The 13,734-nt window shown below is 39.3% G+C and overlaps 1 protein-coding gene and 1 long non-coding RNA gene across 2 annotated transcripts; one reads left to right on the top strand and one right to left on the bottom strand.

Annotated features, from left to right (window-relative positions):
• Positions 1-549: 549 nt before the first annotated feature.
• On the bottom strand, positions 550-6,462 carry adra2db (adrenergic, alpha-2D-, receptor b). Its single transcript, XM_047352816.1, has one exon. It carries the CDS (start codon positions 5,838-5,840, stop codon positions 4,569-4,571), a length of 1,272 nt encoding a protein of 423 aa, XP_047208772.1. The 5' UTR covers positions 5,841-6,462; the 3' UTR covers positions 550-4,568.
• Positions 6,463-13,116: 6,654 nt separating this feature from the next.
• LOC124859771 lies at positions 13,117-13,734 on the top strand. Its single transcript, XR_007036181.1, has 2 exons — positions 13,117-13,550; positions 13,648-13,734. It is a non-coding gene; the product is annotated as an uncharacterized LOC124859771 (long non-coding RNA).

Genomic DNA, 13,734 nt, shown 5'->3' with positions numbered 1-13,734 from the left:
ATCCACCGTAAGGGTTGTTGGTGAAATGAGGAGGCTTCCAAGATATCTCAGAAAGAATCGCATAAAAATAAGTGATTAATGGAATTTTGACGAAAATTCAATCTGGAACACTCGCCCCCTCCTCTGCTCTGTTCAGTGACTCCACCATCCGTCCCCGCTCCAGCCAATCAGCATCGAGTCCGCATTTCCTCTTCAGCCAATCACTGTCCAAGGCTCTGCTTTAAAGATCTTCACTCAAGGACTTCCTCGTTCTTCAAGCTGAGCTGCGGCCCTCCTCCTCCCCACCTCCACCATCTGGCTTGCTAGCACCTCCCAATTTCCCTACCTCCTCAGGCCTCCACTCCACCACCAGTCGGATCCCAGGGGGACGACATCTCTAATTCTATTCATAAGTTGTCCATTCAAGCTCACGTCATTCTCAGCGTTCGTGTCTTCCTCCGGGGTCCGAGCGCCAAAGAAATATTTGTAAATAAACTTCTCTAATCACCACCTATGTGTCTTTTCATTGTGAGTCTTACAGGATTGAAGTAGCTTTTAACAAATAATATATATGCTTCAACAAATAACTTTTATTCATAGACAGTTAAATGTATATACATTTTTCAGTATAATACAATAAAATGATGAAGCAGCAGTACACTGGGCCAATGAGTTATGGTAACACATTTTTAGAGATACACCAATCAATTAGCCAGTTTCCCTTTGATAGGCTCTGATTGGTGATCAGCAGCTCAAATTACAAGTTTTTCTTTTCTATTAAATGCGTCAGAACTAGAAGCTTCCACCACATTCCGTCTGTGAACACATCAACCAATAGTATATAATTTGATGCACTTTTGTCAAGTTTAAAAACATTTGACAAATGTAGGGGAGATATGCTTTCATGCATGGGTGTGAATACGCTTGTAATTCCTTCTGTTGGATTTCAAACTACTATCTATATCAAAGAACTTGAAGCACATTTCATAATTTTATGTGGAAAGGTCCTTCGACAAAAACAAACCAAAAACTTTAATCAGCCAAATTTGTAATTGTCAAGTCACACCTCAAAGAAATTGGCGTCTGCCAGGAAAAGATTTACCTGTACATTAGTGGCATTTCCAAATCTCATACTAATGGGTGAGGGAGCTCTACCTCTGTCTAACAGCTTGCAGCTCTTTCTTCTTTTGCAAGCCAGAGGAAATTGGTATTGGGCATGAAAAGCTTAATAGCTGATCAGCAGGTCAGATAATTAAAATTTGGGATTTTTTTCCCCAAATTTTCCAATCAAGAATTCACATCATTTTGGTCTATAATCCATCACAGCACCATGAGCTTTGATATATTATTTTAGAGAAAAATAAAAATCTCATAAATGTTATGTTGGGCCCGGCCATGAATGGAGAATAACACAACTACACAAAGAGACTGGTAAAACTATGAATGTACAGCAAAAACCTACATTCATGACAGGAAGAAAGGGTCACAGCTGGAATCCCTATGACCTCATTGTACAAAACTCTGGTTAGCAGCACTATTTGTCCTCTTTACCCACAACCATCAACTGTTGGCATACGGGAGACGTGCGTGAGCATATGAATGTCGTAATCTCGCTGGCCAAGTGAAGGACTGCACCCAGGATCCAAAGTTAGTTATGGTCTGATGTTTGTGTATGCGCTCATTGTAAACAAGCCAAAATAATTATAGTCGCTAATTATAGTCGCCTTGACTTTTCTTTCTGAGCTTCCGCTGAAAACGAATGTGAGCCAGATATTTCCAAAGAAAAGACAGTGTCTTTAATCAAAGCGGTTTTCCCCATTGTCTAAAGACGGTGTCAAAACCGTAGCTCTACATGCTTAACACATGCAGTCCAAGCAAAATACATTAATTCCTGCACCACACACTGGCAGCTTGTGAGTCCAAGGAGCAGATGCTCCCAAGTAACTCCTCGCCTTTAGGACGTCCTATCCTCCTGTTCCCCAGAACTGTTCACACGAAAGGTTGTAACGAGGCAGAGAAAATTATTGTAGCATAAAACAATTTAAATATTGTTTATTTCATTGTGTTTAGCTTGTTTGTGATCCTGAACTATTTGAGTGTTAGCAGACTACCTACTAAGTTAATGCTAAAGGCAATTGAGCCTAGTGGTACAAGTTTGTTTGGGGAGTGTTTTTCAAGTTGAGGCAAATTTTATTTTAATGAATGGTTTAAACACTAATAGTCTGGTAATGTGAGTTTGCTCCATTTTATCTGTGTTTTTCCTTCATCATCTCTAAATAACCTATTAAATTATGTCCAAATAATCGTGAAAAACATGTTAACTCATGTCTCAATTAGCTGCTAAAAGGTAATAGCTCTGCTATTTCTAAACGGTAGTGAACATTACTTACAACAGAGCTCATTTTGTTCATGCTACGATCAGCCCTTGCAAGCTGCCAGCTAATATGCAAATTAATATTGATATTAATGCTAGTCAAACTTACATGTGCAACTTAAAGGAGTTGCTAAATAAGCTATATGCTTTTTCTTGTTAGCTAAAACCGTCCACCTGGATGTGACGTCATCACGTCAATATCCATTTGTTTGCCACCTTGTCAGTAGTCCATTACTCCATTCAAAAATCATCTACAGTGGTGGCTAGTTAACAATTTTAAAAATCAATTGTCCAAATAGTTATTGATTTCTAATTTGGCAAATTATATATTTTTTTATAATATTTTATTAAAATAATGTTGTCTGTTTGAGACAACATTAGGAATCAATTGTCCAAACGTTATTGATTCTATTTCAGTAAATGGTTATTTTTTGAAAAAGTATTATTAATCATTAGTTTAATTTCAATAATGTTTTATTTAACCTTCTGATTTGCATTGGGAACTGGTTGTATGAACATTGAACTATTGTTAATTCTTAATTAGCCTTAAAACTAGTTTGACCTCATTCCAAATTTCTCAAAATAAACCTTGGTTCTTAAACATAATTATCCACGCTGAACTGTGACATTATTACATAATTTTATTGTTTTCAGTTTATTCTCTTGTTTTCTTTATTTTTAATTTATTAGATTTCCTTATTCTCTACATGTTTGCTTAGTAGTTTTAGTTGAGTGTCATGAGCCTAGTTTGTTGAAGAGAGTTTGTTGATTGAAATATTTTAACTTGGAGTTGGACTATTCTGTAAATAAAATCTAATATTCTGGAGAGAGGTTGTAGTGTGCTTAATCCATTTATGTGTGCAAGACTTGCTGTTACAGAATGCTAGTGATCAAATCACTCTTACTTTCACCTATTGTTCTATAATACCATGCCATATTAGGCTGGTATTTACAGAACAATACCAGACAGATGGTAAGTTGATTGGCTAAAAATAAATATTCAAAACTTGTTAACAATTATTAACTGCTTTTTAATTAGAATTATTATTTGAAAAAAGCTAAATCTATTTCTGTAAAACAGTTAGTAAGATATCATTTCATGGAACCGTTTCAGGTAACAGTTTTTTTCTGTTGTAGCCCTTAAAAAAGGGAAAAAACATTTTACCATTAGAATCATTAGACCTTGAAGAAAATCGAAAATCACTATTGGCCAAGAAAAACGCATAATTTCCTAATTTCATTTTAATGAGTAAATGAGCTCTTCCTTTATCTAAGAATTTTCAGCACTTACTTAAAAATGAAACTGGTAAAAGCCGGAATCGGCAAATTAGACCCCAATGAAAATCTGAAATTGATGTCTGACAGGAAAAGCTTCATTGGTGATCGGCAAGTCAGACACTAACAATTTGGTTTTCTTCCCACCAATCCATTAAAAAAATCTAAACTAAGTAATCCCACAATGTTTATCCATTAAAAACATCAATCAGAACAGTATTAACTTTGATTCCTTTTAAAGGGAAATAATATTAATCAGATAAATGTTAGGGAGACATGTTTCAGTTAATATAGAGGAATAATGGTATAATTCCTTAATTTTCTGTTGTATTTGACACTACAACGTATTTCAAAAAACTGTGCAGCACATTTTATCCTTGAAAAGCCTGACTAATGCATCTTTACACATTTCCAAATGTCATACTAGTAACTCACTGAGGCACAACATTAAAACATATGCAACCTCATGTGCTTTGGAGCTCTGCATGTGATTTGTTTAAAGGTCTATCTTGAAAACAGAAAACTTCAAGAATGTGTGCATGTGTTTTGATCCATAAATGAGAATCATGTTTACATTTAAAATGAAAGTAACACTATTAATAATTTTAAGAATATTTTATAGTATAATGGGTTTTTTTATGTGTAAAATCAAATTGGAATTGGAAGGAAGACCTCAAAGAAAATGGGAAATGAATGTTAGCCAGGAAAAGACCCATCAGTGCATCTCTATACAATTTTCATTTCTGTTGGAAACTGCTACATGCAGCTATCTAAGAGCTTGTGTTCTTTGTCTTGGGGAAAAAAAATTGGAAATGGCAGGTTGAACCTAAAAAAACAACAGAAATCGGTTTTGGTCAGGAAAAGCCTGATTGGTGCATCTCTTCACATTTCCAAATATGATATTAATAAGAGACTGAAGCAAAACATAAAAGTACCCCCTTCATGTGCGCTTTGAAGTTCTGCATATAATTTTCTTGAAGGCTTTTCTGAAGTCTCTGTTAAAAATTGTGTAAATAATGGGGTTCACCGAGCTGTTGCAGTAGCCAATCCAAAAGAAAAGTTTGAAAAGTGCGTCGGGGATGGGGCAGCTGTTTCTGCAGATCGCATGGAGGCTGTAGGTGAAGAAAAAGGGGAACCAGCAGAGCACAAACACCCCCATCACCACCGCCAGCACGAAGGTAAAACGCTTCTCCCGCATTTGAGCCACTTTGGTCTTGTTGGCCGCGGCCAGCTGCTGTCGCTCGGCGGGGTTCTTCTGCTCCGGGTATGGCTGTGACGCGCGGGCCGAAGCCCATGAGAGGCGGCAGCTCTGTGGCGGGCAGCAGTCCGACCCCTCCACCTTCCTGCGCTTTGTGAAGCGGTGGTGGCGGGGCTTAGTATCCGAGGAGCAACAGCTCTCTTCCAGGTCGATGTCATCCAGCTCCCCCTGCTTTTGCTGGTGGCTGCCGGAGCTCTGGCTGCTGGGACTCTCCACCTCGAACCTGTCCTTCCTGACGAAGCACGTCTCTGACTGGGAAGGCTGTCTCTCCAGGCCGTTCTTGGCCACGAACACGGTGGAGGAGCGCTGCTTGGCCACTTTGTAGATCTTACAGTAAACCAAAATCATGATGAGACCCGGAGCGAAGAAGGACACCAGGCAGGAGGAGAGGATGTACCAGGTCTCATCGTTCAGCTCGCACTCCCACTCGTCGTGTTTGGTCATAAGAAGAGGGGGAAAGGAGATGATGGCAGATATTACCCACACCACAGTGATCATGGACTTGATGCGCTTTGGCGTTCGCTTCAGGTTGTAGCTCACAGCCTTTGTCACCGACCAGTAGCGGTCCAGGCTGATGGCGCACAGGTGCACAATGGATGATGTGCAGAACAAGACATCCAGAGCCAGATAGAAGGCGCACCAAGTACTTCCAAAGTACCAGTAACCCATCACCTCATTGACTAAGGAGAACGGGATGACCAGGGTGGCAACCAGGATGTCCGCCGACGCCAAGGAGACTAGGAAAAGGTTCTGTGGCGCACGCAGTGCCCTGCTGGTCAGAACCGCAACAATAACTAATACATTGCCCACAATAGTCACCGAAATCATAACAATAACCACAAGTGTGATGAGCACCGTGGCTGCCTCCGTGTATGGCATTGAGAGCGGTGCGTCGGTGGTGTTGTCATCCCTGGAAACGTTTTCCAGCAATACATTTAAATCCATCAAATCCATCCTGGCTGAAAACTGTTCTTTCGGGTCATTTTTGGTATGTTTCCCGTCTCTTAAATCAACAGAGGCTGGGCGCGCTTTGCTGCGTCGCTACAGATCGGTGCTCCGCTGTGCGCAACGCTCCTGATCAGGACCAAGGAGATCCCAAAGCTGCAAACACTGATTTCCTAAAAATTTATTTTTTGCATTAGAGTACGTTGACATAGTTCTGGCACCCCCACCTGATCCCGAACATAAAGTTAAAAAAAAAAGTGAAAACAAAGTCGCTTCTCGGTTGTCACATCGCCCTGCGTAACGCTGCCTGCTTCTGTTTCTCTTTGAAGAGGAGCTGGCGAGGCACGCTGCGGGTGGAAAGGATGTTCTCACAGGAGTGGGGTGACATCACAGCAAGTACCAGCCCATCTTCACACTCAAGCAGAGAAAGAGAGAGAGCAGATAACTTTCTCTTAATGGCCATTTCACATGGGCTTGTGTTTTATCTTTTCCCTGTGGTGTTTTCCTTTTTTATATTTTGCTGAGAAAACCTTTAAAAAGTTATCAGTTACAAAGTAAAATGTACCACATTCATTTTAAATTTAAGTTGTATGCATTATTTTTTTCATTTTCATGATTTTTCATGTTTTTCATTTTTATTTAAATTCATAACTTAGTGACGTAATCAAATATAACCACCCCATCCCGACAGTCTTGAATATATATATAGATACAGGGGTTGGACAATGAAACTGAAACACCTGGTTTTAGACCACAATAATTTATTTGTATGGTGTAGGGCCTCCTTTTGCGTCCAATACAGCATCAATTCGTCTTGGGAATGACATATACAAGTCCTGCACAGTGGTCAGAGGGATTTTAAGCCATTCTTCTTGCAGGATAGTGGCCAGGTCACTACGTGATACTGGTGGAGGAAAACGTTTCCTGACTCGCTCCTCCAAAACACCCCATAGTGGCTCAATAATATTTAGATCTGGTGACTGTGCAGGCCATGGGAGATGTTCAACTTCACTTTCATGTTCATCAAACCAATCTTTCACCAGTCTTGCTGTGTGTATTGGTGCATTGTCATCCTGATACACGGCACCGCCTTCAGGATACAATGTTTGAACCATTGGATGCACATGGTCCTCAAGAATGGTTCGGTAGTCCTTGGCATTGAAGCGCCCATCTAGCACAAGTATTGGGCCAAGGGAATGCCATGATATGGCAGCCCAAACCATCACTGATCCACCCCCATGCTTCACTCTGGGCATGCAACAGTCTTGGTGGTACGCTTCTTTGGGGCTTCTCCACACCGTAACTCTCCCGGATGTGGGGAAAACAGTAAAGGTGGACTCATCAGAGAACAATACATGTTTCACATTGTCCAAAGCCCAAGATTTGCGCTCCTTGCACCATTGAAACCCACGTTTGACATTGGCATGAGTGACCAAAGGTTTGGCTATAGCAGCCTGGCCGTGTATATTGACCCTGTGGTGCTCCCGACGGACATTTCTGGTGGAAACAGGAGAGTTGAGGTGCACATTTAATTCTGCCGTGATTTGGGCAGCCGTGGTTTTATGTTTTTTGGATACAATCCAGGTTAGCACCCGAACATCCCTTTCAGACAGCTTCCTCTTGCATCCACAGTTAATCCTGTTGGATGTGGTTCATCCTTCTTGGTGGTATGCTGACATTACCCTGGATACCGTGGCTCTTGATACATCACAAAGACTTGCTGTCTTGGTTACAGATGCGCCAGCAAGACGTGCACCAACAATTTGTCCTCTGTTGAACTCTGGTATGTCACCCATAATATTGTGTGCATTTCAATATTTTGAGCAAAACTGTGCTCTTACCCTGCTAATTGAACCTTCACACTCTGCTATATATATTTTTTTTATTTTTTTATTTTTTTTTACTTTAATATAAAATAGATTGGATTTTGTAGCAAATGTGACTTTACTTAATTAATGTATTTGTGTCGTTTTTAATTTTTTTATGTTTTATGATTTTGGTATTGATTTGCAATCTGAAGATTAGAGGTGGCCGTCATCTAGCCACTCCTGTTCCTAAGGCCAAATTGCTAACTTCTGATTGGGCATTCATACAAATTAAACAATTAGATAGACAGACATTCTTGTTTAGAGGTTAGAGAATGCTGCAACATGTATAAATAGATTTGTAGGTAAACAAGTTGAATTTTGGTGACATGCAATTTTTATTTTGTAAGCATGTTTTTCTGCCTCTATACCACGACAGAAATGCATTTGCTTTTCATATATTGTGAGTGAAAATGTAATCAATGCATAAATGTTACAATCAATCAATCAATCTTCCATTATTCTGCAGTGCAATCCTGGGTCATTCTATGTATCCACAGTGAAAGTAACTGTTATACCTGTTGCTGAGGTGCACACATCTGTTTGCCCTCGAGCTTCATTTAAATCAGATGTGTGCAGCTGGGGCAGACAGTCAGAGGGATATTTATCTGAATACAAACTGCCAGTGATTTAAAAAGATATTACCATATTGGACATCGCTGTGGAAGAGTTAAACGTTTTAACTGACGATGAAGACTCTCTGACTGACAGACATGGATCACTGGTTCTGGGTTGAAAATATATTTCTTTAACATAAACAGCATCTGCTGGAAGGCTATTGGACTGGGATTTGTAGCCCATCTGAAGCTGCATGAAAGCCAGCATTTGCAGATATGTGTGTGTTTGCATTCACCCATGAGAGTGAGTTATGTGGAAGCTCAATATGCACACTGGCTGACGTGAGATGAAACCCAAAAAGCAGTTGCAGTTAATCTGATATAGAAAGAGGAGGAAGATTCACTTTATCAAGCTTCTCTGTTTTTTCTCTGCTTTTAGCTGTGAAAAAAAAACACAAAAAGAATCCGTGTAAAGGTCAAGACACCCTGCTTAAGGGTTTACCTGTTTATAAAATGCTCCCCCTGGTAACCAGGGTCCTCTAACACATGAATCATCTGAAGCAACGTCATTTTATTATTTTTGCACATTATTTTATAACCTGAAGACCTACAGTATTGTGCTCAGTCATAACAAATGAGCAGGTTGTTATGCATGCATGATGAAAGTAAGCCTGCAATTAAAAATTGTCCTTTTTATTGTTTTGTTTTTTAGCATTAGAGAGTAGCTATTAATCAGAATTTGTTCAGAGCAAGAAAGGACTGTAAGAAACATATGAAAGAGAAACCTTTCTCAGGTTATTGTTATGCTATCAGTGGCTTTCAGAAATGTAAGTTCTTTGTACATGTATTTTTTACAAAGATGGATATTCTAACTGGCGGAGGCTTCATTCAAATGTGTTTAGCATCTGTCCCAAGGACAAATACAAAGTACTGAAACTGTGGCTCAACAACCGACCCATGAAATGAAGAAAAATCCAGTTTATCTCTCAAACAGAACTTATAAAGCAGTTTGTCTATTTTCTGTAGTAGGTGCTCTAAGAAAAACGTACCTACTACAGCCAGAACCTTTTTCTAACATGTTTGTAGATATGGATAATTCATTTCAACTGATTCAACTGCATTATTAACGCCAAAGGGAAATGAAGTGTTGTTGTAAATCAAACTCTCCAAGTTTCTTTAAAGAGTCCTTGTACAACGTCCAAATACAGCAGAAATAAAAGGAAAACTAAACATAATGTGTGCGTTCATTCATTCTCCATTATGAAGAAACACGTCTGATCTCATCCTAGAAAATTACTTTGTGATCAGGAAGTGTTAAACATGAAATATTGAATTATGTGCAAGTTCATTTTTTTTATTCCCACACTCCCTATAATACAACACCTGGCGTGCTGCGACACTGGTCCCTGCATCTGTTATGCTACATACATCATACTGAATGAGGAAAAAGTGATTACGGCACAGATCAAGGCATCCCACAAATGAAATGTCATAACATCCCATAACACATTTTAATAGAGACCACAGCCATTTCTAAGCAGAGAAAACTAATGAGCTATTTGGCATGTTGAATATCTTTGAAACACACATGACCCCAGTGTGACGCACATGCCAGATACATTTACCGTCACATTTTCAAATATTAGCAACACTGAAGTGTTGGGAGCAGCACACATAGTCTCAGAGACGCTCAATCGGCTTTAAACGGATGAACTCATCAATCATTAGATATGCACAGTGATTTGACAACTTGTCCCACTGCCAGCAGGTAATGTTTTCAGTGATGTGGTTCTAGTGGTAATTGCTGCCCTCAGAAATTATTCATTAGCTTAGAGCTGTGTATTGGTATGCGACCTCAACATCCTTTTACAGCAGAGCGACTCCTGCTCATATACTTTCTGAGATTACTTGTGCGGTAGTTGTGTTGGGTACAGGCTTGCAAGACACTAACAAGAAAGTGACATTTCTGATTAGCTTCTATGGGGAGAAAGTGTTGTAAAATATATTATTATGCTGACACTCGATGAGGCAGCTGACACTGTTTATTGGCAATAAAAAGACAGCCTGGGTCAAGTGCAGACAGTATGCAGCCTGAAAGAGTCCCTGTAAGGAATCCTTTGACGTTCTTGAGGAAATATTCATTAATGATTTTTAATCAACAACCAATGTTCATCAATTGTAGCATCTATCTTGCTGTTCGCACCCCAGCCATGGGTTACAACATTAAAGGCCAGTAAGACCTTTTCTGGAAGTTTCAAAATAAATCGCATTAACCCACTTCCAGCACAGCCAGTAACAGAAACAAGAAGGGAGTAACAGCGGATTTCCCGTGACGTCACTGTTTGAATAAAAACCCTGCTCGCCAACAAACAGACCTCTTCCACTCAGGTCCCCAGCGGAACTGGACGGAGGGACACAGCGTGCTAATGTCTCTTTGCTGGCACAAAACAGACATAACTCTTCAAACTGGATCCAAGAGTGTCATAAGATCATGCGATCATATGCACTAAGTTAAGTAGGAATGAATTGCTGTTTGTGTATCCAGTATTCATTTATGAACGGGGGTAATTAAAGTAGAAGCGTTGCTTGACTTTCTCTCTGAGGTCTACAGAAGCAAACTGTGTTCCAGAGAGTTCCCAGCAGAGACCCTGTCTCTACGACGCAGAGTGGAGCAGTTTTCCCGGTCTGAAGGAAGGACAATGGGACCGCATTACCATGGTTACAGCAGTAACGTGCAGTTTGGCCGGCCGACAAAACGAGCCGCCCCATCTCACAGCTACGGAGGTTTGCTGCAAGTTAACCCTTTGTTCACTATGGATGCTTTCTTCAACTTCGTCGCCCCAGACAACTTTTCCTCAGCATGGTTCTCGTAAGAGGTTGTGTTTTGGGCAGAGAGAAGTAGTTTAGAATTAAATAATCTAAACATTTTTCGTTTTATGACGTTCGGTTTTGTTTGTGTTGAAACTCAGCTATCTTAGTGCTAGCAGATTATCTGCTCAGCACGTGCTCAGTTTGTGTGTTCTGTGTTTGTGTTTTTAAAGTTAAGACAAACTTTATTTAAAGGGTGATTTTAAACACAGAAGATCGGCAATAACGCAACGCCCGTGCTTACGCAGTTTAACCCTTTTATTAATGGTATTTTAAAGGTATGTGTTTGATTCTGATGATAAGCTATACGTTTCTTTTGTTAGCTCCAACCGCTAATAGCTAAGAACACGTGCTTGCCTGCTAAGATCATTTACCCAAAAAGGTTGTTAGTTTTCAATCTAGAAAATAATGTTTCCCTAAATATTATTTTACTAAACTTGATAACTAAGTAAACACCATTAAGCCCCGTTTCTCCAGAAAGATTTGGTTCTAATTCAAAATAATATCTCCTTAAACATAATTTTACTATTTCGTTAATAATATTTCTTTAAATATTATTTTAATAAATAAAGGCACCTAATTAAACACCATTGAGAATTGGTCATCCAGAAGGTTGGTTTTATTCAGCAAATCATTCTTTAATGTATTATTTTATTTAAAATAATGTTTTATCATATCTTGCATTGTGAATGGTTGTCTAAAGGTATACCAATTATTGCCTAAGTTAGTTCCAAGACTAACTTAACTTCATTTCAGATTCTTCAAGATAATCCTTGGTTCTCAAACATAAATAACATCGTATGGTAATGTTGCATCACTCTTTTGGTCATGGTTCTCAATCATCTTTGACCAACTTGTTTACATTGTACATAGTCCATTTGTCTTTCTTATTCTTTAATTCTGCTTGGTAGTTTAGTTGGATTGTTTTAGCATAGTAAAGAGTTTGTTAATTGAAATATGTTTGACTTTGAGTTGACTTATTTTTGTTAATAAATTCTTGTATTTTAAGAAATTGTGTGAATTCATTCCATGTGTGTGCAGAGTTTTGCTGTTCAATAATGTCAGAGCTTGGCACATCCATTTTGACTTTGTCCTAATACCACCGCCTTATTGGGCTGGTATTCACAGGACAACCCTTAACAGACCGAAATATTATTTAATAAAACATTAAAGTCTTAATATTAAATCATATATTCATAATAACAACCAAATCTAGGAAATAATATTTCCCTAAATATTATTATATTCATATATTAACATATTCATATCCATAATCACAACATTGCTAGTGTTTGTAATACGGTCTTTGGATCATTAATCCCATCACCGAGCTGCTCCCCACTTGCTCTGGTACTGAGTTCTCTGTACTTTCCTATAATAGTGGGTTGGTGCATGCATGCTACAGCATAAAAATAACAGAATAAAATTAAGAAATTAAAACCCAGACTACTTTTATTATTAATTTATTCAAAATGCTATATTAGATATAATTATCTGATGGCTCAAAGGGATTCTAACCTTCATCAGTTCAAATGTTAGTTTATTTTTAAAAGATTCCTTGACTTCTGTACAATACCAGCTCAAGCTATGGGGAAATGTAGGCGTTTTACATTTGTGGAAACTCTAGAACTATTATGGATTAGGGTATACATGTCAATAAATTAGGATATCATCGAAAAAAATGTTTTTGGTACTTCATATTTCACTTTTTTTACTATTTACAATATTGTTTCGTTCTGTCACACAGAGTACAATGTTTTGTGGCTTACATCAATTGAAAATAGAGAATTCTGTTTCAGTTTCTCAGAAAATTTGAACATTACATTGTCAGCTTCCACAGTGTCTGTGTGCGGGTTATGTGCTATGCTGGGCCTTGCTGTGTTTTTGCTTTTTCCTTTTTTTCCTTAGGGTGTGACGGGCAGGTGCTCCTGCACAGGTGTTCCTCATTCTGACAGCAATCAGCTGGGTTTTTATGGAGTGGAGAACCAAGGGAAGGTGTCAGCCCGTTGTGTTCACCTAGTAGTAAAAGACTCAACCTCTGCTCTAATGCAGTTTGTTTTTTTTCCCCTGTTCTACAGATCTTGCCCAGTCGGGGTTCTCATGGAGTAACCTGCGCCTGCTTATCCCCGAGTCGTGTCTTAAGGAGAGTGGAAACCCAGAAACGCGACGCCTTCAGACTCATGGTCCTTGCTCTCTACCTCCAAGCCCATCCTCTCAAGTAGAACCATCGGACCCAACTCAGAGGAATATACACCTGCCTGTCCACCCTCCATCGTTCGCCTCAAGTCGCAGCGGAGTTTTTTCCCCGCGGAAGAAAGGACAGTTTTCTAACTGGAGATCACAGGAACTAGTCGGCTCACTGCCTGCCAACCACAGATGCTGTGGGGAAGGACTTATTCCCCCTACCTCCTTACCCAGCCTCTCACTCAGTAAGTCCATCTGACAAATCACTAACAGCAAGATTTTCTTTTTTGCCCCTGAGTTTGGACCTGTCTAAATTTGTCTTTGTTTTTTTTGCCTGCCTAGATAACTCCAGTATTGACCCGCTTACCCAGTTCCTGGTTCCCGTTCATCCTAGCATCTACTGTTTGAAAATAAACTGTTTCAAAACTT

Source organism: Girardinichthys multiradiatus, chromosome 23 (assembly GCF_021462225.1).
Source record: "Girardinichthys multiradiatus isolate DD_20200921_A chromosome 23, DD_fGirMul_XY1, whole genome shotgun sequence".
Lineage (NCBI taxonomy): Eukaryota > Metazoa > Chordata > Actinopteri > Cyprinodontiformes > Goodeidae > Girardinichthys > Girardinichthys multiradiatus.
The sequence above is the reverse complement of the archived record's forward strand: the minus strand, read 5'-3'. Positions and strand labels throughout refer to the sequence as shown.